Consider the following 21,867-nt stretch of genomic DNA (forward strand, 5'->3'; position numbering starts at 1 on the left):
TGCAACGTGAGCAGAGGGTCCCACGGTTTGCTCTGAGTTAAAGCTGGTGTTGTTCTGAGCGGGGGGATTTCAGGGTTTTCTCCTGAACTGTGAACCTACACCCAACGATTGCATTTTGTATGGGGCTCTCTGATACGTGGATGTGCTGGGCAGAGTCCAGCAGTGGGAAGGCAAAGAGGAGCAAGGGCCCGGAGCTCTGCAGTGAGAAGAGGTGGGAGACTGCAGCACGGGGGGCTCAGGGGGATCCCACCCCCCACACACAGCCCTGACCGGGCTCTGCTCCCCCTCCCAGCACACGGAGCAGCCCCGGTTCCATTTGGGTGGCAGATGAGCCGTAGTTCAGCCCAGCAGCAGTGCCCTGCGTGGAGGATAAAGCCCATCTTTTTTTTTTATTATTCTGTTCTCGTTTTCATTTATCTCTCCGGAATTTTTGCTTTTAGACGAGGGATGGTACATCTTAATTGGAATGTTATCTGGATTGCCCTAAGTAGGTTTGATTGAATGCCACGGCTGCCTCTGGACTTTGAAATGAGGTCAAAGCAGCAGGAGATAAATCCAGGTACTTTTCCAATTACTGTTTTTTTAAAGCACTACAGTGCATGGTGTGGTACCTCTGGCTTAAAAGAGACAATGCAAGGGCATGGGACAAGCACAGCATTTTAACAATGCCACAGAGGCCAGCAAACAGAAAAACTGATTTACGTCAAAACGGGTCCTCAACATGCACTATTTAATTCCCAAAAAAAACCCCATTTATCCCAGGAATTACTTTTCAACCACAGGAAGTCCCCTAAAGGAGGATTTGTGAGGATCACAGCCCGTTGGTGGCGGCAGTGTGAGGGAGTGCAGGGCTGGAGAGGCCTCCAAGGACCCCACGAAGGGATGCAGTGCTCCCAAATCCCCATCTCTGCTGCTGCGTTCTGTGCTCCACGTGGCCGAGCAGCACACGGCAGGGCCGGAGCTCCCAACACCTCTTCATCTTTCTAGATGATTCTTTAGGTAGTGGGGGGGATACTGCTTTGGGTGCAGGCTGTGTGTGTGTGACACCGCTGCTCTGACACTGTGCTGACTGAGCTGTGTGTGTGGGGCTGACAGCAGCATTCTGCATTCTGGAAGCAGGCACTGCTCATGGAGGTGAAATGACCCACGTACCAACCTGCCACAGCAGTCACTGACTCATCTCATGGTCTGGGCTGAAAAGGACCACAATGATCATCTCATTCCAACCCCCTGCTATGTGCAGGGTCACCAATCAACAGCCCAGGCTGCCCAGAGAACCCTATAGAGTGCTATAAGGACTTGTAGGGTGCTGTTAGGACCCGTAAGGGCACCATTAGGACCCATATAATCATTGACTCATAGCATGGCCTGGGTTGAAAAGGACCACAATGACCATCAGCTCCAACCCCCTGCTGTGTGCAGGGACACCAACCAGCAGCCCAGGCTGCCCAGAGCCGCATCCAGCCTGGCCTGGAATGCCTGCAGGGATGGGGCATCCACCCCTCCTTGGGCAACCTGTTCAGTGCGTCACCACCTCTGGGTGAAAAACTTCCTCCTAACACCCAACCTAACCTCACCTGCCTCAGTTGAAGCCCATTCCCCCTTGTCCTATCGCTATCCAAACACGTACCAACCTGCCACAGCTCTGCACTGCCACATCCATCCACGTGTACCAACCTGCCACAGCTCTGCACTGCCACATCCATGTGTACCAACCTGCCACAGCTCTGCACTGCCACATCCATCCACGTGTACCAACCTGCCACAGCTCTGCACTGCCACATCCATCCACGTGTACCAACCTGCCACAGCTCTGCACTGCCACATCCATCCACGTGTACCAACCTGCCACAGCTCTGCACTGCCACATCCATCCACGTGTACCAACCTGCCACAGCTCTGCACTGCCACATCCATCCACGTGTACCAACCTGCCACAGCTCTGCACTGCCACATCCATCCACGTGTACCAACCTGCCACAGCTGCCTACCAACGCTGTCCCTCTGCCTGGGGCTGAGCACAGCCAGCAGTGATCGCTGCCCTCGCAGTGCAGATCTGTAAGAGACACATCCAGAGCCATTACTGTGGGGCACGGCGCGATGGGGGGGGAGGGGAAGGGAAGGGGGAGGCACTGCAGGCGGAGGGGGGACGTGCCAAAGAACACCCCACAAAGCCATCGATAGGAAAAGATTTTCCATTTAATACTAGACTCTCTCAGGATTGAGATGCAGGCTTTTTTTTTTTTTTTTCTTTTTTTTTCTTTTTTCTTCTTCTTTCTTTTTATGCAATTACATCCAATGTTAAAATTGGTAATACATAATTTACAAAGATTAAACATCAAAACAATGATCTATTTAGATATGCTTTGTAAAAAGGAAATATATTAGCAGCATTTATTTTCAGCAATCACACAGCCTACACCCATGCAGACTAAAGAGTTCATATCTATTTGCAGTAATGTAGTGCTTCCTGGTCTCAGAACAGCGATCCCGGTGACACAGCGGGTCTCCTCGTTATTATAAAACAACAGAAGAAATAAAAAAAGGTCATTAATTTCTACACCAGTAAGAAAAAACAATTCTTTGCACTTACCTAACATTTGATTGTCTAAAAAACGTTTTTTTTTTTTGTTTTGTTTTGTTTTGTTTTTGTTTTTAGTCTTTCAACAAAAGAAAGATAAAATGACAGAGCTGATGCCTCGCTTCTGTACGCACTTTATTCGTTAAAAACGTTTTGTTTCGTAGTGTTTGACACCATTGGAGACAATGATTTCTGTTTGGAACTGAATCATGAGACAACTCGAGGGCTGGACATGCGATATTCCTACGACACGCACGAGTATTTTATACTCAGGGTTCCTGGTTCTGTACAGTGCTTCTCTACAGTAAGAAAATATTCCAAACTATTTTCTTATTTCTTTTTTTTTTTTCCTTTTTTTTTTAATAAAATATTTTTTTTTTTCTCAAAGGGTTTTTTTTTTCCTTTCTTTTTTTTTTCCTTTCTTTTTTTCCTTTTTTTTCTTTCTTTTTTTTCCTCTTTTTCCTCCTTTTTTCCTCATTTTTCCTCCTTTTTTCCTCCTTTCCTCCTTTTTTTTCCTCCTTTTTCCCCCTCCTTTTTTTTTTTTCCTTTCTTTCTTTTTTTTTTTTCTTTTTAAATCAACACATAAAAGTGAATGGAATGAGTCATGTTCCACTAGGAGTAAAATAATTATCATAATAACAAGAATGTACATTAGGACAAGCTTGGTCCGTTAAAAAGGAACATGTAACTACCGTATTGCTTTACATCCACGCAGCAGATATATACAACTTGGCACATTAAAAACTGGGTTTTCTTAGAAGAACATCTAAAACAGGACTGTATATGCATGTGTACGTCTGAAAGACACAAAGCAAAGCCATCTGAGGGGCAGCTCGTGCCCACCGCCCCCTCCCTGGGCCACAAATCCTTGCCTGACCCGGGCGGTCCCATCGGTGCTCCATGCAGGAGAGCTCAGTGCTGTGGCTGCTCCTCTGGGTTGAACACATCGGGGGCAGAGTGGGGGGGGAGGGGGGGGTGGTGTGGACACACCGCCCCTAAATTAAGAGACGGACGTTTGAAGCTGTACAACCAGAACACAAGAATAGTGTTAGCAGTTGATATATCCTACAGTTCACGACAAATACTCGCTCTGAATACTGCTCTGACGGTTCATGTAGTGAAGGTTTTCCTTTTGTTTGTTTGTTTGTTTTGTTTTTTTTTTTTTCTTGGTTTTTCCTTTTTCTTATAACAGCTTTTAATTCGCACGACACACGAGACACACGAGAACCACGGCTTAGCAAAAGAACCAACAGCAATGGTGTTGTCAGGGTCTGACTCCGCTTTATCAAATCTCTCTGCAGAAAAAAAAAGTGAAAAAAGAAAGAAAAAAGAAATCACAGCCCATAATCCCCCCCCCCCTCCCCTCCTCCCCACCCCCCTGCATGATGCAGAACAGAACGAGTGCCTCAGCCAAACACCTCCTGCCTTACACCAACGGGACTTTGGGGACCGCTCCTCATCACGGACCAAAGGTACACGTGTGCAGCCTTTGCACACTCAGGTACGTTTCTCACTTCTTGGAACTTGTGCAAATCAGAGGCCACGACTTTAGGGCAGCCTTTCGTTTTAAGCCACTGGGCCTTCCCCCTCCCACCTGGGTTTCGTTCACCGTATGGGCAGCGGCGGTGCCAGCAGTATCTCATACAATCACGGGTTAATTGGTGACGTGGGGGATATCTCAGTGTCACTCCTCAGCCTCCTTAACCTCCCCATCCCTATTGTTTTTCTTCCGCTGAGTGGGAATATCAAGCAAAAATAAATTAAATTTGACCATCCTGGACAAGAACCACGAGGTTTTTCTCAGTACCTAACATCAATACAAGGCACGCCCAACAACACACACACCATAAGAGCACTGCAGAGCAGGGCAGGGCGACCTGCCAACCCAGACATCTAAGTGCTAACTGTTTGTCAGTTTGTCAGTTTGCTGCTGCCCTCTTTTTCCTTGGCTGGTGCACAGGAAGTTGGGCTCCTGCCCTCAGTCCTCAGCAGACCTTGTAGCAGCCTCCAGACCACGGCTTCCTCGTGTGACATCACTTTCTGAAGCTGCTATCCGGGATGGTGAGAGTGCGTCTCCTCAGTTTTCTTCCTGATCCTTCCTCCAGCAAATACGTGACATCAATAGCTGCAACAGACCACAGGCCACGGGTGAAGGTGGTGACACCACAAACACTTGTACCATCTCCCTTTCATAGCTCTTTCAAGGAGGACTCCATCCAGTGAAGACCCCTCTGGACAAGGTTCTGAGCAGCCTGGTTTGTTTCAAGTTATCTGTGCCCTTTCTAGATCACACCAAGAGTGCTGCAGCATGACAAACCAGCCTGTGGAAGGCATACTGCAGCAACCAGAGCCCAAGCTCTATGGGCAGCACTGGACATACAAGGACAACCTGCAGCAACACACAGGCTGCTGCATCTCCGCTATCACAGCTCCTAATGACACTGCATTTAAAAACAGGGACCTACTTAACCACAGCAACCACCACACCATCATTCCACAGCTCAGAAGGTACTCAGAACCCAACGAAAGGACCCTCACTAAGAGGCAAAAATCACTTTCCAAAGTCTCCTTCTTTGTGCCTGTTACGCTTCTCTGCTGTAAATAAGGAGTGATGGAGGGAAAGACTTCAGAAAGTCTCAGTGGTTGCTTAAAATCTCACACAAAACAGTCTATTAATTCCATTTAGATTCTGAAAAAATGCTCCTTTTGCAAAAGAAAACATCACTGCAAAGAAAACCGATCATATTCATCGTGTCCATCTGCAATACATCCAGACAAAGGCATTTCCTTTTATCAATGCAGCCCGCAGTGAGCTAAAGAAGAACAAACCACCAAACCTATGAGAAAGGCTGTTGTGTAACTACAGCTTAAGATCTCACCGTTTTTCCCTGGGATTTTCTCTAAGAGGTTGAGAAGGATTTGATTGAGTCTCTCTCTCTGGATGTGCCGCCTCTCCTCCGGACTGCACAGCTGCCGTGTGTCAGCAGAGCCTTCTTCTGCTTTCTTCTCTGTCTCAGAGGTCTCATTAGGGACTGCCTCTTTCTCTGGCTCCTCCAGGCTCGGAGCCTCACTCCCAGCTTGCTCCTGGTTTCCTAACACGTCCTCCATGAGTGGAAGAGACTCTTCCTCCTGGTTCAAGTCTTTGATCTGTTGCTTCGCGCGATCTGATTTCCAGGATGACCTGGAGGAGAAGCAGCATTTAAACACCGCATTGCTTCAGGCTCCAATGGAACACAGCAGCCCTGCCTGCTTTCAGATCACCATCACGACGTGCTGAGATCAGATCCCCCTTCTGGCAGCAAGGCATGCAGGCTGGCATTGCTGTGCTGCCTCTGCCATCTCCCACACTCAGCTCTGATAATGTGCAAAATGGCTTCTGTGCCCCTCCTTAAGTACAGCACCCAGGAACACCGACGCTGCTGCTCTGTGCTCTCCCTTCTCCCTCCTTCCCTTTCTGTTAGATCTGACATAATCTCAATTTACTATTTCCATGCACACACAGGTAGGAAGGACACGGGGCACCCAACAAAAAGGATCACCCATCTGGCAGCAGCCTGGTAGGACTCACCTGCCTCCATTCCTCTTGTAGTTGTCTGGTACATAATGGGGCTGGAACAAGAATAGGGATTACGGTTAATACTGTACGCTGTGTGGTTCTGAGACATACAACATCACTTCAGAGCTGCAGAACTGCTGCTGAAAAGGGAGCTTTAAGATTTTCCCCAGTCGAGAACAACTCACAAGGAATTACCGTCTCCATTTCTGTCCGAAACCACAAACTTCAGACCTCCCCATCGCCATTCACTCAACATCTGCTCAGTTTCAAATTGCATATTCTCTGCATAGAGTCATTTTTCCTTTCCGTGCTTTGTTTCTAGCCAAATTTCCATCCAGTCTGTGTATGCTTATGTGTCAGTTTCATAAGGTTTACTGTGCTTCGTGCACAAACAGAGCCGGGGGCCTCTCAAAAACACGTACACAAGTAAAGAAGCCGTGAAAAGAACCACTTACAGAGAAGTCTCTCTTGGGAGTGAGTTTCTTGGGGAAGTGGTCGAAGGCGTAGGGCTTGGTGCAGACCGGGTAGCGATTGCGGTGGATCTTATAGAAGAGATGAGCTGATTTATCCAGGCGGTAATCACAGATGTACACATCCTGCTCCTTCACACCTTTCGGCCTCCCTGCAGTTCCAGAACAAAGAATGAGTGAGAAGAATATGAACCAGGTTTAAGTGAAGGCACAAACACCACACGCAGTGCCAGGGAAGCGGGGCTGGGGGCTGTAAGTGCAATGGCAGGCACTGTTTGTCCCCTTGCTTCACTAACACTGCACACGTTTCCAGTTCGATGGAAGAGGAAAATCTCTACATTCACACCAAATATTTCCCCACATTTACAAGAATTGCTTTCACTGCTCTCCCTTCCCCACCTTTACCCACCACGGTACCACCCTGCTGCTGCCTCCTCGCTCCTTGCACAGCAGAAATCACAGTCCCAGTGCTACAGACAGCACCTGGAAGCTGCCTGCTGCCCTTTAGGAGCAGGAACTGTTATAACACACTTCCCAAATGTAATTTCTAAGCCTATGTTTCCTTACCTTTGCAGTAGGTGTACAAGTCAAGAACGCAGCACGTTCCCACCACAGCCTCTAAGGGGATAATTTCATACAATGGCACCCGGAACAGCTCATTGTGATAAAACTTTCGAGAAGGGGAATGATGTGTTTCATGTGGACGGAAATAATGGTGACCAAATGCAAACCGTTCCTCTCTGCTCGGAGATGTGTAGGTAAGAGAAAGAGAGAAACAAAAGAAAAAAAAAGACTATTTCTATAAGCCTGTGATACAACTTTACTTAATGCCCTCCTCTCATTTTTCTATTACCTATCCTGCACTTTTGCAACGGCTGCGATGAAAGGAGAACTCAGATGAATACAGCTTTATTCCCTCTGCTAAGGGGAAGTGCTCCCACTGTGATCCTTATGAACACAGCAGACTTACCGTGCTGCTATCGATAGGGCATAAGCATTTAATCACGTTACAATGGCTTAGCAAGTCAGTGCTCGTTAGCAGAGCCAATTCAGCTGTCACAGCGTATGCTCAGCCTATTCCAACAGTGAGGGAAACACATCAAGTTGTGCCTCTTATCCCCTGTTCACACCTCCAACTGGACGTGCTTTGACTTTGGAATGCATGCAGAGACAAGCAGGAAATCACCGAGCCTTGGCAAGTTAACTGTGCTCAGTCCTGTGTTTTTAAGCTAAGGCCTCCACAAAACTGCTGTGCTCTGATAGGTGGGAATGCCTCACATTCAAAAGGTGCCTTCAACGTACTTCTCATTTTTCCAGAGCTTTTCAATGCGGAAGATATCGAGTTTCTCCCTGTTGATGTGGGACAGCAGCCTGTAGGACTGCCGGACCGGGTGTCCATCTGGAGTTCTGCGGCTGTCTCTCATCAGGTAAACACAATCACCTGGCAATGGGCACAAAATACACACCTGTAAAGAACTTCTCATCAGTCTAGCACACCAAAAGCAGAGGAAATGGCTTCATTAAAGCTAACGGGACAGAGCTACCTAATTGCAAAGGGTGATGCAGAACCAGTGCAGAAGCAATACAAGGAGGAAAGGTGCACTAAAAGGTCATTAGCAGAGAACCAAACATAAGGCAGAGCTTCCTCATCAGCCACTCCGTGTGAACTCTTACTACGTGTCACCCCCATAGGAGCAAAGAGTGCAGCTTTCCAATTCTACAGAGATGAATGTTTGAAAGGAGCTGAAGCCAGAGATCTGTGCACTCCTATCTGATGGGAATCACGGCAGCCATTGGAGGAACCACACGCACCTTGGCGCAGCAGCAGCTCGTCCCGCAGCAAGCAGATGTAATACACACAGCCAGGCTGGGTGTAATGGGGCCGGGGAATCATGGGAACCTCCTGGAGGAGAGAAGAAAAGAAATGTTCAGTGGCTCTACAAGCAGTGACTCCCATTTGGAAACACACAGAAGTGGATGGGGAAGAACTGACAACGTGACAAGAAAACCACGTTATAAAGAATCCCACACAGGCCACGGCAGTATCAGTACATATAAATCAAATAACTGCTTCAGTGTGTAGCTGTAGTCATGAATTTATTGATGTTTCTTACCCTGTTCACGGATCGAGGCTCACACTGCTCACACAGGTAGTGCTCGACGTCAGAATTCACACCCATGCAGTCACAGTGCTGCCAGACCTAGGAAAGCAGAGCATCCCAATTAGGAATTCCTGTGATACATCTCGTTCACAAATTGTACCTTCTCAGAAATATTAAGGAAAGCGTGAAAACAAGCTTCCCAAAGGAAACCAAAGACTCTTTCCAAGCTATTTCACATGGTGTGAGACACAGACACGATCTCTACGCAACTGTTGGTGCAGAAGCTTGTAACTGCTCAGATCCTGGCTGTGTGGGACAGCAGTTTCTGGCAGTTTCAAAAAGTGACAGCCCCCCCCTTTTTGAAAATACAATCTCTCAATCCTCCTGGAGAGGAAATGAGGCTCTGAGGAGGTACTTTAGGCTATCAGCTGCAGGTACGAGTTCCACTGGTTGTGGTGAACAGAAAAGGGGCTCCGTTTTGCGTTCCCCGGCCTCACCATGCACTTTTCACACTGGATCATGAGTCCTTCATCTTTGTAAAGGCCACAGATGCAGCGGATGACATCCTCATCCTTCTCGTGCCCATTCTCCTTCTCGCAGACAGACGTCTCGCTGCTGTCAGCCTCGCTTGCTGTCTCTCCCACTATCTCATCAATCTGGGCAGATGCCTCATGGCGGGCGTTGTAATACGCCTTCCGCAGCCTGCACACATCACGACCAGTTGGAGACTTCCTGCCATAATATTTCTGAATTAAGGACAAAAGGAAGAGTTAAAACCTTTGGATGTGTTTGCTTTTCCCTCGTAGGTTTTCAGTGCACTCCCCCTGTTTGTTTGCATGCACTCTTAAAGGTGCAGCCACTGATGTGATAACACAACCGTGCACCTTGGCCTGAGCAGCAAGCCCACCTATCTTATGTATGGCACTAAAGAACAATTCCCCTCCACCCAGAAGCACTGCAGTTTCTTTAGGTTAGCTCCTGATGCACGTTTTTTACCGTCTATTCGTCCCACCTACGGCAACAAAAAGCACTCAGAGTAACCTGAAGCACATAGACTGTTATCAACGTCCGATCATCACAAAAGGATTATCAGAAGTTCTCTTTCTATACAATATCTTTTTATCTTTTCTGACTGTAAGTCAGGAAAGGCATTCAGCTAGGATATATCCTCCCTGTGTGTAACAGCCTTAGGGCCAGAGGGAGCCTCACCTCTGCATTCCGGAAGACCTTCAGCATGTCCCCATCAAAAGCTTCCACAGTTTTGTAATAGCCAGTCAAGATCTGTTTCTCAATGGTGGCAAGGTCCAATGGGTCAGAGATCTTTTCGTAATAGTCTGCATTTCTAAAATGAGAGTGGTGTGTGCAGAATGTCATTTTCATCAGCATCTCAAATGTATGCAAATCCATCGTGGAACACTATGGGTTACTCTGAGCAGTACTTACTTCTTCTTTGGGGGCAGGTTCAGGAGGGGAGCTGCAAGAGCCTGCCTGGAGGAATCTGCAACAGGAACACACAGTTTAGCAACAATTACTGGAGTGAAACTTGGAAAGTAACTAACAACATTCAACTTAGGTTTAATAAAATCAAAAGGCCCTTCCACTAGCAGGGAACTGAAATCAAGTTGGTGCCAAGAAGTTGGCTGCTCTGCTCTGTACCGAAACGCAGGATGGGCTCCTTGCAGTTTAAATGGCACCATTTTGCTGAAATACTGGAAAAAAAACAAAAAAACAAAAAACCCATTTAAAAGCATTATCTGCAGATCGTGGTGGCAGAGAATGGGGTTGAGGATAACGCTGGTAGCAGGAGGAAGGGGAAAAAAAAGGAAAAGGTTATTTAACATCCTGACATCAGCTTTTGTTTTTTCAAATTTCTAATATTTTGTATTCAGAGAATCCATTGCTCCAGAGGCTGAAAAAGTCTCCATGGAGACCTTTCAGGAGTGTCACCTTCACCTTTGTAGGCTATGATGCTGTCACAAATCTCCTTGAAGATCTGTGCCAGGCGGGCAGCACGAGCCACTTCGATGTTCTCTTCGGCTGCAGCCAAACGCCGCGTCCGGACCGAGCGGGCAGTCTGAAGGGCTGAGAACTGGGTCATGAAAACATCTGAAAGAGGGCAGAAGGGAATTACAGCTACAGAATGCCTCTAAAGACCAAACTACAGCGTTCTTCTCCAATGCAGCAAGTCATTACCCAGACCTAGGCCAGGGAGCGCTGGTCAGGAGAGCATAAGGAAAGGTGACACAATCAGCTTTTATGTATTGAAACAAACTCTTCCAGGGGAAAAAAAAATGAGGATAACAGAGCTGGACCTTCCATGCTACTTGCAGTCATTGTGCCATGACAAAACGCTGCCTAGAAACATCATCTTCTGCATGAGAACTGACTAAAAGATGCGTAAATAATTGGTTGTGTCTGTTCTATTCGTCCTTAAGCTCAGCATCTGGGACAGCAAAACCACACATTCCTAATATTTACATCATATTTTAAATAAGGGATTGCTCATTTACTCTCTTATCTTCTCCCATCCAGATCCTCTTTTGTTTGCATACTATTTTAATAGGTATCTCTTCCAGAAAGAGCACAGTGAACCCTTCTGTTCTCAGCATCCTTATTTTTCTGTCTTGCCTGAAGTCCTTCCTACCAGAACTGAAGGTTTATCACAAACAGTAATACGTTGCTTTGGAAAATGAGCCCGTGGGCTGGCTGGTGGAGTCAGCCTGATTCCATCCTAAGGATATTCCAGATTTCTTTTTTGCCTTTCTAGTGCCATCATCCAGATGGTTCAGGTGGTTATCAAAGTATTTGATGCTGCTGGAGCAAACACAGTCTGTCATTAAATTCACTCCAAATACTCACTTCTCAGCTCCTCATGTACCTTACAGAGCAGAATGAATTCTGTGCAGCAGTAAAAACTCTCTTCTTGGACACAGCATTTGGGCTCTCAGAGGAGAAGAGCAGCAACCTGAGGACTCTGTGCTGGCCTTACCAGATTTGATGTTGCCATCATCCCGACAGATCCCATTCCAGCGACTGTACAACGACGCCGTATGGATGTTATCACTGACTTGCTTCACTTCCTCTTGCTTCTGTCGAATCTTTTCCCAGTTTCGTACCAGAAATACGTGGTGTTTTAACACAAAATTCCTACATACATTAAAAAAAAAAATACAAGAATCACCTTCTTGCTCTGTAGTTAATACCATCACGTGGCAAAAAAGACAGGCATTCAGAGGGAAGGTTCTCATGCATGTGGTGAGGAATCCCACCCCAGTTTCTTGCTCAAGACTTCCCAGTGCCCTGTCCTATAAAAAATATCAACATTTGCACAACCCTCAACTCCTGAGGAAAAAAACCATCACTGAAGCCTCTCCTCACCTTTCTCTGTTGGACATGGGCTTCATCTGGAGCTGTGGTGTCAGCCTGGTCGGGGTGTTCACGCTTTCGCTGGGCTCCTCCGGCATGTGGCCCCTCTGGAAAACAGATCACTCTGATAGACAGGAAGAACTGTGCCAAGAACTGCACAAACCAGGAAAAGCAGTTCCTTGGGGCAGAAAATGCAGTGTTTCTCTTTTTGTTATGATGATACGAACTGATTTCTTGTCATCTTTTACCCATGAAAGACGCTGCCTTTACTACTTACCCTCTTTTTCAGTTTGTGCTTGGACTTCCTCTTCTCCTTCGACCTCCCAGTCCTCCTGTGGCTGCTCACAGGTTGGTTGCTCTTGTTTGGAAGTCCATTCACTCGCTGGCTTTTACCCCCAATTATCCCTCTGCATTTCTCAAACCCACACTTGCAAAGTTGCTTTGGAAAAACAAACAGGGGAAAAAAAAAAAAGAGTAATTGTTTTCAATACAACTCAAAGCACTCAGATCCTCTCTCAATATTATAAAGAACCTGTTCTGTCAAATGCAACATGGGGTTTTGTTAATCAGCTTTCACTCTGCTGGCACTGAGAGCTTTCTTAAGGTTTTGCATTGTGCTCCTTACCTGCTTCTCAACATTAAATGAGTGGAAGTTGTAGTCGTACGTCAGTTCAGTACCAGCAGGCATATCTTTAAGTGCATACAACCCAATCCGGTAAACACCATTAACAGACCTGCAGAAAATAAGTATGTATAATAAAATATTCCTAATAATTAAAAATAAATTTGCCTTTGTCCACACAGTGGAAGTGCTGGAGACAGGAAACAATGCTTATGCCACGCTCAGAAATATGCCTGTTCTTCATTTGTTTTGTTCTCATTGCTCTCTTTGACAGCAAACTTGGAAAGCCAAAACCAAAGGAAAGCTGTGCTATGAGAGCAGGAAGCTGTGCTTCAAATAGGGAACTTACAAACTACATCAGCTGCTGTGGAGCATCTCTTATCAGCTGCCAGGATTCAGACCCTCACCACCAATCAGAGGCTTCCACTGAACGTTGTATCTCATTTCACAGCATGCTCTGAAATTTACTGTCTCTCCAATTCTCTCTTTTTTGTGCATTTGCGTGTTGGATTTTAATATTTTAAACTCAATTAGTATTGCTTCCAACTACTACAATTACCTGAGAACCAAAAGCTTCCTTGCTGTACTACAACTACTTCTCTTCTGCAATGTGAGCATGACAATACATACTTTTTACACTGTTGAACCAAATTCCCCTCTTTTTACACCACATTCCCTTAGATTCCCTGGCTATCTCTATCTTAGCCACCAGCATCCCAGTCTCCCAGTAAACAGAACAATATTCTTCTTACCATTTCTGCATCTCACAGTTCGGATTACAGCTGTGGTTGATAAAACGAGCCTCGTTGCCCATACGGTAACTGTCTATCACCATTCCACTGTCTAAATTCAGGCAGTAATGGTCACTGTGGTTATGGTACTGTTCAATCATCCGGTTCCTACGAAGCAACACAGGAGAGTTATTTGTGACCCTTCCCTTCTTGCTGCAAAGCAAACAGGGAGTAACACAGTGACAGCATATTCAAGAATTCGGAGAGGGTTTTGAAGGAAAAGCAGTTGTGATTTCTATATGTTATAGAATTGCACACCTAGAGATGGAGGAGAACCATTCCAGAACCTATTCTTATAAGTCAAGGCCACTGACAGAGAAAATGCAAGCATACATTCCTTGGCATGTATACATATGTGTAAGTACAACAGTCAGCTCCTCCCTTCCCCTGTCTGCAATGCAACACAACGCCCATGCATTACAGCTGGGCAAGAGAGCAACAGTGGGCAAAGATTCAGCTGTGCCAACAGTTATCTCTGCATGAGGAGATCCCGTTTGCACCTGATGGAGCTCTCTGAGCAGCAAGGATGTCTCTCCAATGTAAATTATCCGGTGACGTTACGTGGTTAACAAGACTGTGATTTCTTTCTTTAATTAGTTATTAATGCTCCCGCTTGCTCTTTCGCTTTCACACCTCTCTGCAATATCTGCTTTCTCTTCCTGTCCCGTTCTGACCCCGTGATACTGTTCTGCACAGTTCAGATTCTGCACAGCACTCGTATCAGATTCACATTCATTCACAGCACTGTCTCTGAGGGAGCAGATGGGGCAGATGTTGCATTCTAGAGAATAACCACTGCTCTCTATCTGACTGTGAAAAAGATGGTTGAGCAGAAAAGCTGAATTCTAAACCTTCCTTCTGGTGGCAGTGACCCAAAAAGCATTTTCTCTTCTGTATTCTCCCATTCCTTCTGTCAAAGGATTTCCCAACAGTGACAATGTATGCTAAAGTCACCTACTGAGCTTTCCACGCAAGCAGCAAATAAATATCTCTACCTGAATTCTTGCTCACTAACAACTTCTCCCAGATATTCGATGATGAACTGTCCTGCTTTCAGGGGCTCTTTGGTGCGAATCCCCCATCCTTTCTCCTCTGCCCGGAACCTCTCCAAGCACTGCACCCATTCATGCCTCTGGATCCGTTGGTTACAACACTGCTCACCACAAGGGCAGGTGTTTGGTGAACACTCAGCAAAGATCATCCTAAAATTCAAAATGAAAAAGTGTAAGGAAGGCAAACAGTGGACTTTTTACAGGAACTAATGCACAGCACGGTGGGTCAGCCCACTCCTGACCTGTTAAGGCAATCCTCCATGCAGCCCTTCCCATTCTCATCATCTGGTTTCTTGCAGTTGCAGGTGGTGGCTTCGTAGCCAGAAAGAGGTTTGACATCCACGTAGACATCTGGAGGGGCAGGGAAGAAACAAGGAGATGGGGATTCCTTCCAGGTAAATACAACAACCATTTACCTACAGGGCTTTCAGTACCATTACACATAGCGAGAACAACAGGAGGAAGTTTCTCTGCTAGGATGGAGAGCATGACAGAGTTCCAGCTGCACATTTTAGTAACAGTAAGATTTTACTTACTGGAGCGGATCTTTTTATAAAGGGGGACATCTGGCTTTTTATACAGCTAGAAAAGAAAAAGAGAAAAAATAAGACATCGTATAACTGCATCTGATATTCAGCAGAATCAGGGACGTGATGCCCTGTCTGTATGTAAAGGGTTTGTGATCATTGCTGTAGGTACAAACTAGCACATTTTGGACAAACAAGGCTGCTCTGCATGGCTGTCAATATTTTAGGTAGCTATGGGAAATGTCAAGGAAATAGATTGCATTTATTATCTTTGTAATATTGATTAGACGAGAGGGGCAGATGTACCTCATTTTCAATACAGGGCCAGAAAGCGTCCCCAGCTGAAATGTCAACAGCTCTCAGGACTTTAAGACCACAACGTGGTATTTTAAAGGGGACTGAAGCAGCAGCAGCCATCTGGGGATGTGCTTTGCTCACTGCCACACTGATGTTCCATGTCTCAGAGCACTGCCCTGCAGCACGGCTGGGGACAGCTGCACCTCCCAGCACTCAGTGCTGTGTTAAATCACTCGGTGGAAACTTCTCAGGGAAAAAAAAAAAAAAACAACAAAAAACCCAACACAACCCTATTTTTAGGTTTGCCCATATTTAAAGCACTTGAAAAAAAGAATGCGGCCGTTCAACACTTTCTCTTCTTTCCTCAGTATGAAAATTTCAGCTTGCAAAGTGAAAAATAAATTCCACTCTGCTGGGAGAGCTCCAAGAAAAATAAGGCCCGAAATCTCTCCGTGCTGTTGGCAGTACATCTGAATTCTCCCGAGGCATGTCTAAAACAAGATCAGTGCAGAAAGCAGGCATGCTACCAAAATAAAAGCCTGCAGCACAATTAGTGACTTCTCTGGCAGAAGCCTATAGGGTTGCTGTTTTGCAAGAGATGGAATAATGGAAACTATTCACATGAAATACGTAAATAAATCCTTTCTTCGTCGCCCAGTGGCAGCAATAAGAATATTCAGCAATATACAGAACATATAAACACAGCTTTCATGCAGGAATCCTGCTATTTTCTTTCCAACCATAATCTTGGCAAGCAGTAACTTTTTATCTTGTACCTGATTGTGTTTCCACTGCCAGAGGATGTCGTAAGGCAGCTGGAAGTCAATTCTCTTTTGTCTGAGATACTTTCCTGAAACAAAAAGGTTTATAAGTTGCACACACTCATATGCACAGATCCCCCAGGGGCACCAGGATTGCTCCCAGGCACATGGCCAACATTCTGATAGGGCCTCCTCAGAGTCTGCAAGGCAGCAGAACAGCAGACTCTTCCGAGAAGGTTTTATGTATCAGTGACAAGCACAGGAAGGAGCCCACCATCTTGTGATCCTTTGCATTCTGCTCTGTTTTCACAGTGAGGTCAGAAGTGGTACAGACAGCAGGTAGGCTTGCTGAGCTAGTTGTATAAAGGAGCTGCATTCTGCTCAATCACCGAACGTTAAGGGTGTCCTTAAACTCTACCGGTTACAATTAAGCTCTTATGAGCTGTGCTGGGAACCCTGCAGGTGCTCATTCAGGAGACCCTGAATGTGAGTTACAGGACAGAAAACAAGTGACAGAACCTGACAGCTCCGTGCCATGCTGCACAGCAGTTACCAGTGTGCAGAAACCCCCAACAAAGGAAACACACCTTCCCCACAGCTTCTCTGTGTACACAAGCAAGATGATTTAGCACAGAGACCAGATATGCATACAAGAATTCTGCATGCATGATTCACACGAGGTGGTAAATCACAATATTGTGTTCAGAGAAACCAAATCAGTTTTGGAAACAGTTTCCAGGCCTGTTCATGCAGCCTTCACCAAATGAACAGACTTGACAAAGATATCCCTGACTGCCTCAGAGTGACTTCAAGAGGATCTGTATTTCCAGCGATGATTGGAACTCTTTCTAGACTGAAGTTACTGCTGTCACTGTAAACCTTGATTTATTCTAAACCTCACTGACACCCCAATCTCTTTGCAGAAGAAGGAAACTGACTCGTTAAATGCTTCATTTATGTAAGGCCTGAGGCTCGACACAAAGTGCTGGGTTACTTCTAGCTAAGATTAAAACGCTCTCTTATCATTTGGTTGGAGCAGTGTTGTCACAGAGCAGTAGTGAGAAGAGTGACTGGAGATGAGGTGACAGTTCCTCCTCTGATCTTCTAAATCCTTCCTCAGTAATCCATGGCTTCATGTCAATTCACATGCATACCCTCCCCACTGCAAAATAGAAACGGTGATGTTTTCCCTACAATGCACTCCTAAATTACTTATTTTCAAAGCTTTATTCATCCATAGCAGGTTCCAGGAAAGAGCTAAATCTGCTGGGAATTTGCTTTCACTTCTATGACCTCACCGGGCGAAACAAAAGGTTCTTTCAAGTGCCCTGGCAGAGTGCCTGCAGAGTGTGCTATGTCCTTTCAGCCCTCCCCAAGCAGCCACCAGCACAGCTATCTGGCACAGCCCTAAACCTGCAACTCTGCTCTGTAGTGAACTACTCTCCAGCTACCCAACACAGAGCAATTAAAGCAGGCTTATCTTTATGGCAGAAGCTTGTTTGTGTCTGCTAGCACAAACAAACTGGAGGTCATGGCCTTGTGAAAAGAGAGCAGGATCGCTGCAAACCAAACCTGAGCATCCTGACAGATGGTTCAGTCCTGCAACAGAGTTATATGACCTAATTCAAGAAAGAACGGAGAAAGGTCATGTTCTTAAGAATCCCAATTAACACCTTCAGCTCTGGAACCTGTTTCTGAAAGGGTTATGCTTTCCTGATTCACACAGACACTGTTTATTTATATCTGTTATTCATTCTTCCTTGTTTTTCTTCTCATTTAAGCACAGACATCACTAAGTGCATGGGCACAAGGGGGGGAGGATTTATTACTGCTTGCTTAGCATTTGAGATTTAAGAAATGGGACCAATCATCTCTGGCTGTCCTACTGCAGTATTAGTTTGACAAGGAGATTGTCATACTGCTTTCATGCTGAAGCACTACAGCACTTAAAGCACACTTTGAGCCAGGCTGGTCTTGGAAAATAAAGCATGAGAACAAAGGGCAAAAAGCACAAAAGAAACCTCTGGAGTCAAACTCTTCTGCTGAAAAACACAGAAGGATGAGTGTGACCTCTGACGAAGTCAATATGCTGAAATAGATTATTACCTTAATGATGCGAGAAAATAAAAGGGAGAGAGACAAAAAGTCCATGGAGTCCAAACAGGGTACCTCAGTGTCACCTGAGAGTGATGTTTGTTTCCCAACAACTAAAACATGTGAAGTACCCACCGACATGAATAGGGGCTGGAAACAGTCCGTGCTCGTGCTCTCCAGGAGTGTACTCCAGCTTCTCTTTCTTCAGCTGGATGAGGCGGCTCTTCGGACTGTGGGTAACAGAAGGAGAAACATTTCTGTCACACATAAAAAATGTATTATCTGTTTCAAGTAGTCAAATATCTAGAACATCAGGCAGCAGAATGATAAAAGGAATGGACAAAAAAAGTCATTTCCAGGTTGCCTGCCAAAGAGGCTTATCATATCCATCTGACTTTTTCCCCATAACGTCAGGCAACACCTAATGGGACACCAACAGTCTTAAACTCCTGGTGTGTGATAGGTTAGAAGTGACTCAGATTACAAGCATAAATCAGAGTTGAGAGCCCCTGTACAGAAGGAACAAACAGGGGTATGGAGTAAGAGTGGCTGTATGGTCAGGGATGTGTCCAACAACACAGCTCAGCACCTCTGCAAACGTTCTGGTTTATTCTACAGTGCTAACAAGGTAACTACGTTTCAGGCAGTGATAAGGAAGCTATGGGGAACTGCTGAAATGAGGCTCTGCTCAACCAGATGCTGCATATACTCTCCATGAAAGAGCTCTGCTTTTAATAGCTAAGGCCGTGGTAACTAGAGAAATACTTGCACTGAACCACATGCACACACATGGACAGACACACAGTAATGAGAAAGTTGATTATGCAAATGAAATGGGAATATCTAGGTAAAATACATCCCATAATGATCACCTTCGTTTGTTAAGGTAAAAAGGGATTGTATCTGCAGATGGAGAGATTAAGAAACGTGCTCCAGGCCACGGAGCAGGGCAGGGGTTCAAACACAGATCACCTATTTCCAGTTGGGTGTTTCACGTCCCAGAACGTATCACCAGCACAGTGCTGCTGCTTTACATAAAGAGAGCCACTTCCAACTGGAGTCAGTTCTGCCAAGCTGTCCTAACCAGAAAGCAGCACCATTTCCCCACACAAGAAAGGTCACTGTTTTTGACGTTACGACCCCGTTTATTGATGGCAGACATTCACTCCATTTGCTTTTGGCAAACATACAGCTCCTCTGCCCACCAGGAAAAAAACGTTCTTCTAGAGAGGATAAAAAAAAGAACCCACACCTCTGCCCTTCCAAGTTGTGCTGCACTGAATCACTGAGGCTTGCAAGGAAAGTGACTTTGTGGTAACTGCTTACAAGGCCTGGAAAACAAGTTCTTATCAAGAGGAAATGGAAAAGCATTGTGAAAAGGCAAAGAGTGAACCTCTGCTTCCAAGAGGCAAGCAAACCCTGAAACCCGGGGCAAAGAGAAAAGGAAAAACATGCAATAGGAAGGCGTGACTAAATGCCAACCAAAAGAGCTCTGTCACACCTATACATTCCACGTAAAGAAAATCACCAGAAATGCAAGTTGCCAGATAATTCCCTAAATGTATACAAATATTTGTTATTAATTGCTAAGTTATTATTTCATTTCTTTGGCAAAGTAGACTTTGTACTCCTCCAGCAAAGCCACTGCTGGGTAAACAGATAATAACAGAGCACAATCTTCCTTTGTTCCTAAACCTGCAGCTCTATGCAACCACACACGGAACTTCTCCTCAGCAAAAGCTGCAGTTCCTGCAGTGGGAGCTGAGGACTCTGGATAATTCACGTGGATGTTAACATGTACCTGCAGACATGGTCACAAAAGCACATTTGGAAACAGGGGTAAAACTGAGGCTGACTTCTGAAATCACTCCTTTCATTCTTATCTTATTTCATTCTCATCTGCAAGAAATTATGAAGTTTGAGCTGTAGTCACTGTGCTTGAATAAAATCTGTACTCCAAGAAAAGTCAGGGGGCAAATGATTTCTCTCTTTTAATGTGTCAGACCGTAACAGAAGTGGAAATTCTTGACTTTCAACACAGTGCTTCAAAGAGCTGCAGGAATGTCACCTAACTACAAACTGAAATGGGCTGCTTATCAGAAATGGGAGATGTCCACCTCTCCCAGTGCACACCAGCGAGATACTGCACCGCTGCTCCTAACAGCTCAGACAAAGCAAAAGAGATGACCACACCTGACAGGGCAATGAGCAGGGCATGCACCTGAAATTCTTTCATAAAAAAAATAACCACTCATCATCATTCAGTCCATAAAAATAGAAAACAAATGGGCCCTTGTATGCAGACACTGCACTCAGTGCCTGAATGCTCAGGCTCTGCCAGCACTTTTACTGCCATGATTGTTACCGTCAAACGAATGTCTTACATTCTTCAAGGTCAATCCTCAGAGACATTTTCAGACTGCTGGAGGCTGCTTTCTGATGAGGCTTACCTTTTAAATCTTCACTGAGTCAGATTCTGATAATTAGCATGCATGTTATTTTTCACAGGCTTTAATTAAGTTGATGGTTTTGGTTCAGCTATTTACTAACCAGCTCCTTCTGGCTTTAGTTGAGAGGAGACAGTTTCCACCAGATTATCAGACAGTAACTTTTCACTGCTATTACTTACTCTGCTGTTTTGTACACGTCAGAGTAGAGCCCTGCCTTCTGGTACTTCTTCTTTGGGGGCCGGGGGGCTTTCTTCTCACGCTGGGGAAGAGCAGGCAAAGGCTGCTGCTGTTGGGTGTTCTCAGGTTCAGGGGGTTTCCCGAGGGCATCCTGCGGACTGGGTGGTTCAGGTGGTGTCTCAGAAAAACTGAGAAGAAAAAGTAAAGATGATCTTACTAGATTTCTATTTCTTACCATAAACATTTTCTTACCATATTTCATCACTCCTTTTTATGGTCAGCAGCACAAAACCCTCCAGGTTACAGAATTACTAGATGTCTCTGCTATTTAACAATGCAATCCAATGACTGCGAGCAAGAGGTGGTTAAGCATAACCATAAGAAACAGAGGATCTTTTTACAGTAGTATCATTACTCCCAATGTTTAGCCCTTGGAGCCTCAGTGAAGTAATTTAGAAGGTGGTTTGTACTATTTGCTTTTGTACTCTAAAAATAGCAGGTGGCCAACATTCACTTAGCTTCCAGGAGAGTCATGCAATGCATTCTTGGAGTGTGCAGTTCCAGTAAAGCTAAATGCCTACACTTCAGCATTTGGTTCTGAAACACAAATGGATTGTTATTTTTTAGAACTATTCAGGAAACTCGGGGAGGAACAGCTCTGGAAGAATTTCATCTCTTTGTTGTAGAGATTTCTGGTGTTTCTTTACCAGTGACTGCACCCTTCAGACAGGTGCATACCATACCTCCTACTCACTGTTTTTGGTTTTACTCTTCTGCTGCCTATCAGTTGATCTCACCTCACATTCAGTGTTGCCTGTAATTGTTTCTCAAGCATACAAGTCACACACTTAAGATTCCCACGGTGCTGTAGCTCTCACAGCTCCTCATTCAGTGCATGACGTAAGAACTATCTTTGCTAAAGTACCTCATCAGTTTTCCTCTTACAAATCCATTAAGTGCATTCTTCACCAGGATGATGATGAGCGTTTCACTTGAGACACATGCACACAAAAACAAGCTT

General features: G+C 45.4%; 2 protein-coding genes across 5 annotated transcripts in view; both read right to left on the minus strand.

Annotated features, from left to right (window-relative positions):
* LOC121107588 lies at nucleotides 1-3,435 on the minus strand. Of its 2 annotated transcripts, XM_040652630.2 has the most exons (2): nucleotides 1,717-3,435; nucleotides 1-1,677 (listed from the first exon to the last, which is right to left on the minus strand). In XM_040652630.2, the coding sequence occupies exons 1-2, from the start codon at nucleotides 2,337-2,339 to the stop codon at nucleotides 1,290-1,292; spliced, it is 1,011 nt and encodes a 336-aa protein (XP_040508564.1). In that variant the 5' UTR covers nucleotides 2,340-3,435; the 3' UTR covers nucleotides 1-1,289. The 2 variants fall into 2 exon arrangements, with proteins under 2 accessions (XP_040508564.1, XP_040508563.1); XM_040652629.2 differs by having other exon boundaries at nucleotides 1-3,435.
* Nucleotides 2,700-21,867, minus strand: part of ASH1L (ASH1 like histone lysine methyltransferase) — a 39,555-nt gene continuing 20,387 nt past the window's right edge. For all 3 annotated transcript variants that reach the window (XM_015298654.4, XM_015298652.4, XM_046904046.1), the window contains exons 6-28: nucleotides 20,849-21,034; nucleotides 18,355-18,449; nucleotides 16,141-16,214; nucleotides 15,077-15,122; nucleotides 14,783-14,891; nucleotides 14,484-14,690; nucleotides 13,450-13,596; nucleotides 12,701-12,809; nucleotides 12,353-12,514; nucleotides 12,088-12,182; nucleotides 11,699-11,856; nucleotides 10,663-10,815; nucleotides 10,153-10,207; nucleotides 9,919-10,051; nucleotides 9,207-9,455; nucleotides 8,722-8,808; nucleotides 8,420-8,510; nucleotides 7,910-8,048; nucleotides 7,175-7,347; nucleotides 6,593-6,759; nucleotides 6,150-6,190; nucleotides 5,461-5,762; nucleotides 2,700-4,706 (exon numbers count right to left, since the gene is read on the minus strand). In XM_015298654.4, coding sequence (XP_015154140.1) covers nucleotides 4,615-4,706; nucleotides 5,461-5,762; nucleotides 6,150-6,190; nucleotides 6,593-6,759; nucleotides 7,175-7,347; nucleotides 7,910-8,048; nucleotides 8,420-8,510; nucleotides 8,722-8,808; nucleotides 9,207-9,455; nucleotides 9,919-10,051; nucleotides 10,153-10,207; nucleotides 10,663-10,815; nucleotides 11,699-11,856; nucleotides 12,088-12,182; nucleotides 12,353-12,514; nucleotides 12,701-12,809; nucleotides 13,450-13,596; nucleotides 14,484-14,690; nucleotides 14,783-14,891; nucleotides 15,077-15,122; nucleotides 16,141-16,214; nucleotides 18,355-18,449; nucleotides 20,849-21,034 — 3,070 coding nt within the window. In that variant the 3' untranslated portion in view covers nucleotides 2,700-4,614. The remainder of the gene's footprint in view (nucleotides 4,707-5,460; nucleotides 5,763-6,149; nucleotides 6,191-6,592; nucleotides 6,760-7,174; nucleotides 7,348-7,909; nucleotides 8,049-8,419; nucleotides 8,511-8,721; nucleotides 8,809-9,206; nucleotides 9,456-9,918; nucleotides 10,052-10,152; nucleotides 10,208-10,662; nucleotides 10,816-11,698; nucleotides 11,857-12,087; nucleotides 12,183-12,352; nucleotides 12,515-12,700; nucleotides 12,810-13,449; nucleotides 13,597-14,483; nucleotides 14,691-14,782; nucleotides 14,892-15,076; nucleotides 15,123-16,140; nucleotides 16,215-18,354; nucleotides 18,450-20,848; nucleotides 21,035-21,867) is intronic.

The sequence above is a fragment of the Gallus gallus genome, chromosome 25 (genome assembly GCF_016699485.2).
Source record: "Gallus gallus isolate bGalGal1 chromosome 25, bGalGal1.mat.broiler.GRCg7b, whole genome shotgun sequence".
NCBI classification, from domain to species: domain Eukaryota; kingdom Metazoa; phylum Chordata; class Aves; order Galliformes; family Phasianidae; genus Gallus; species Gallus gallus.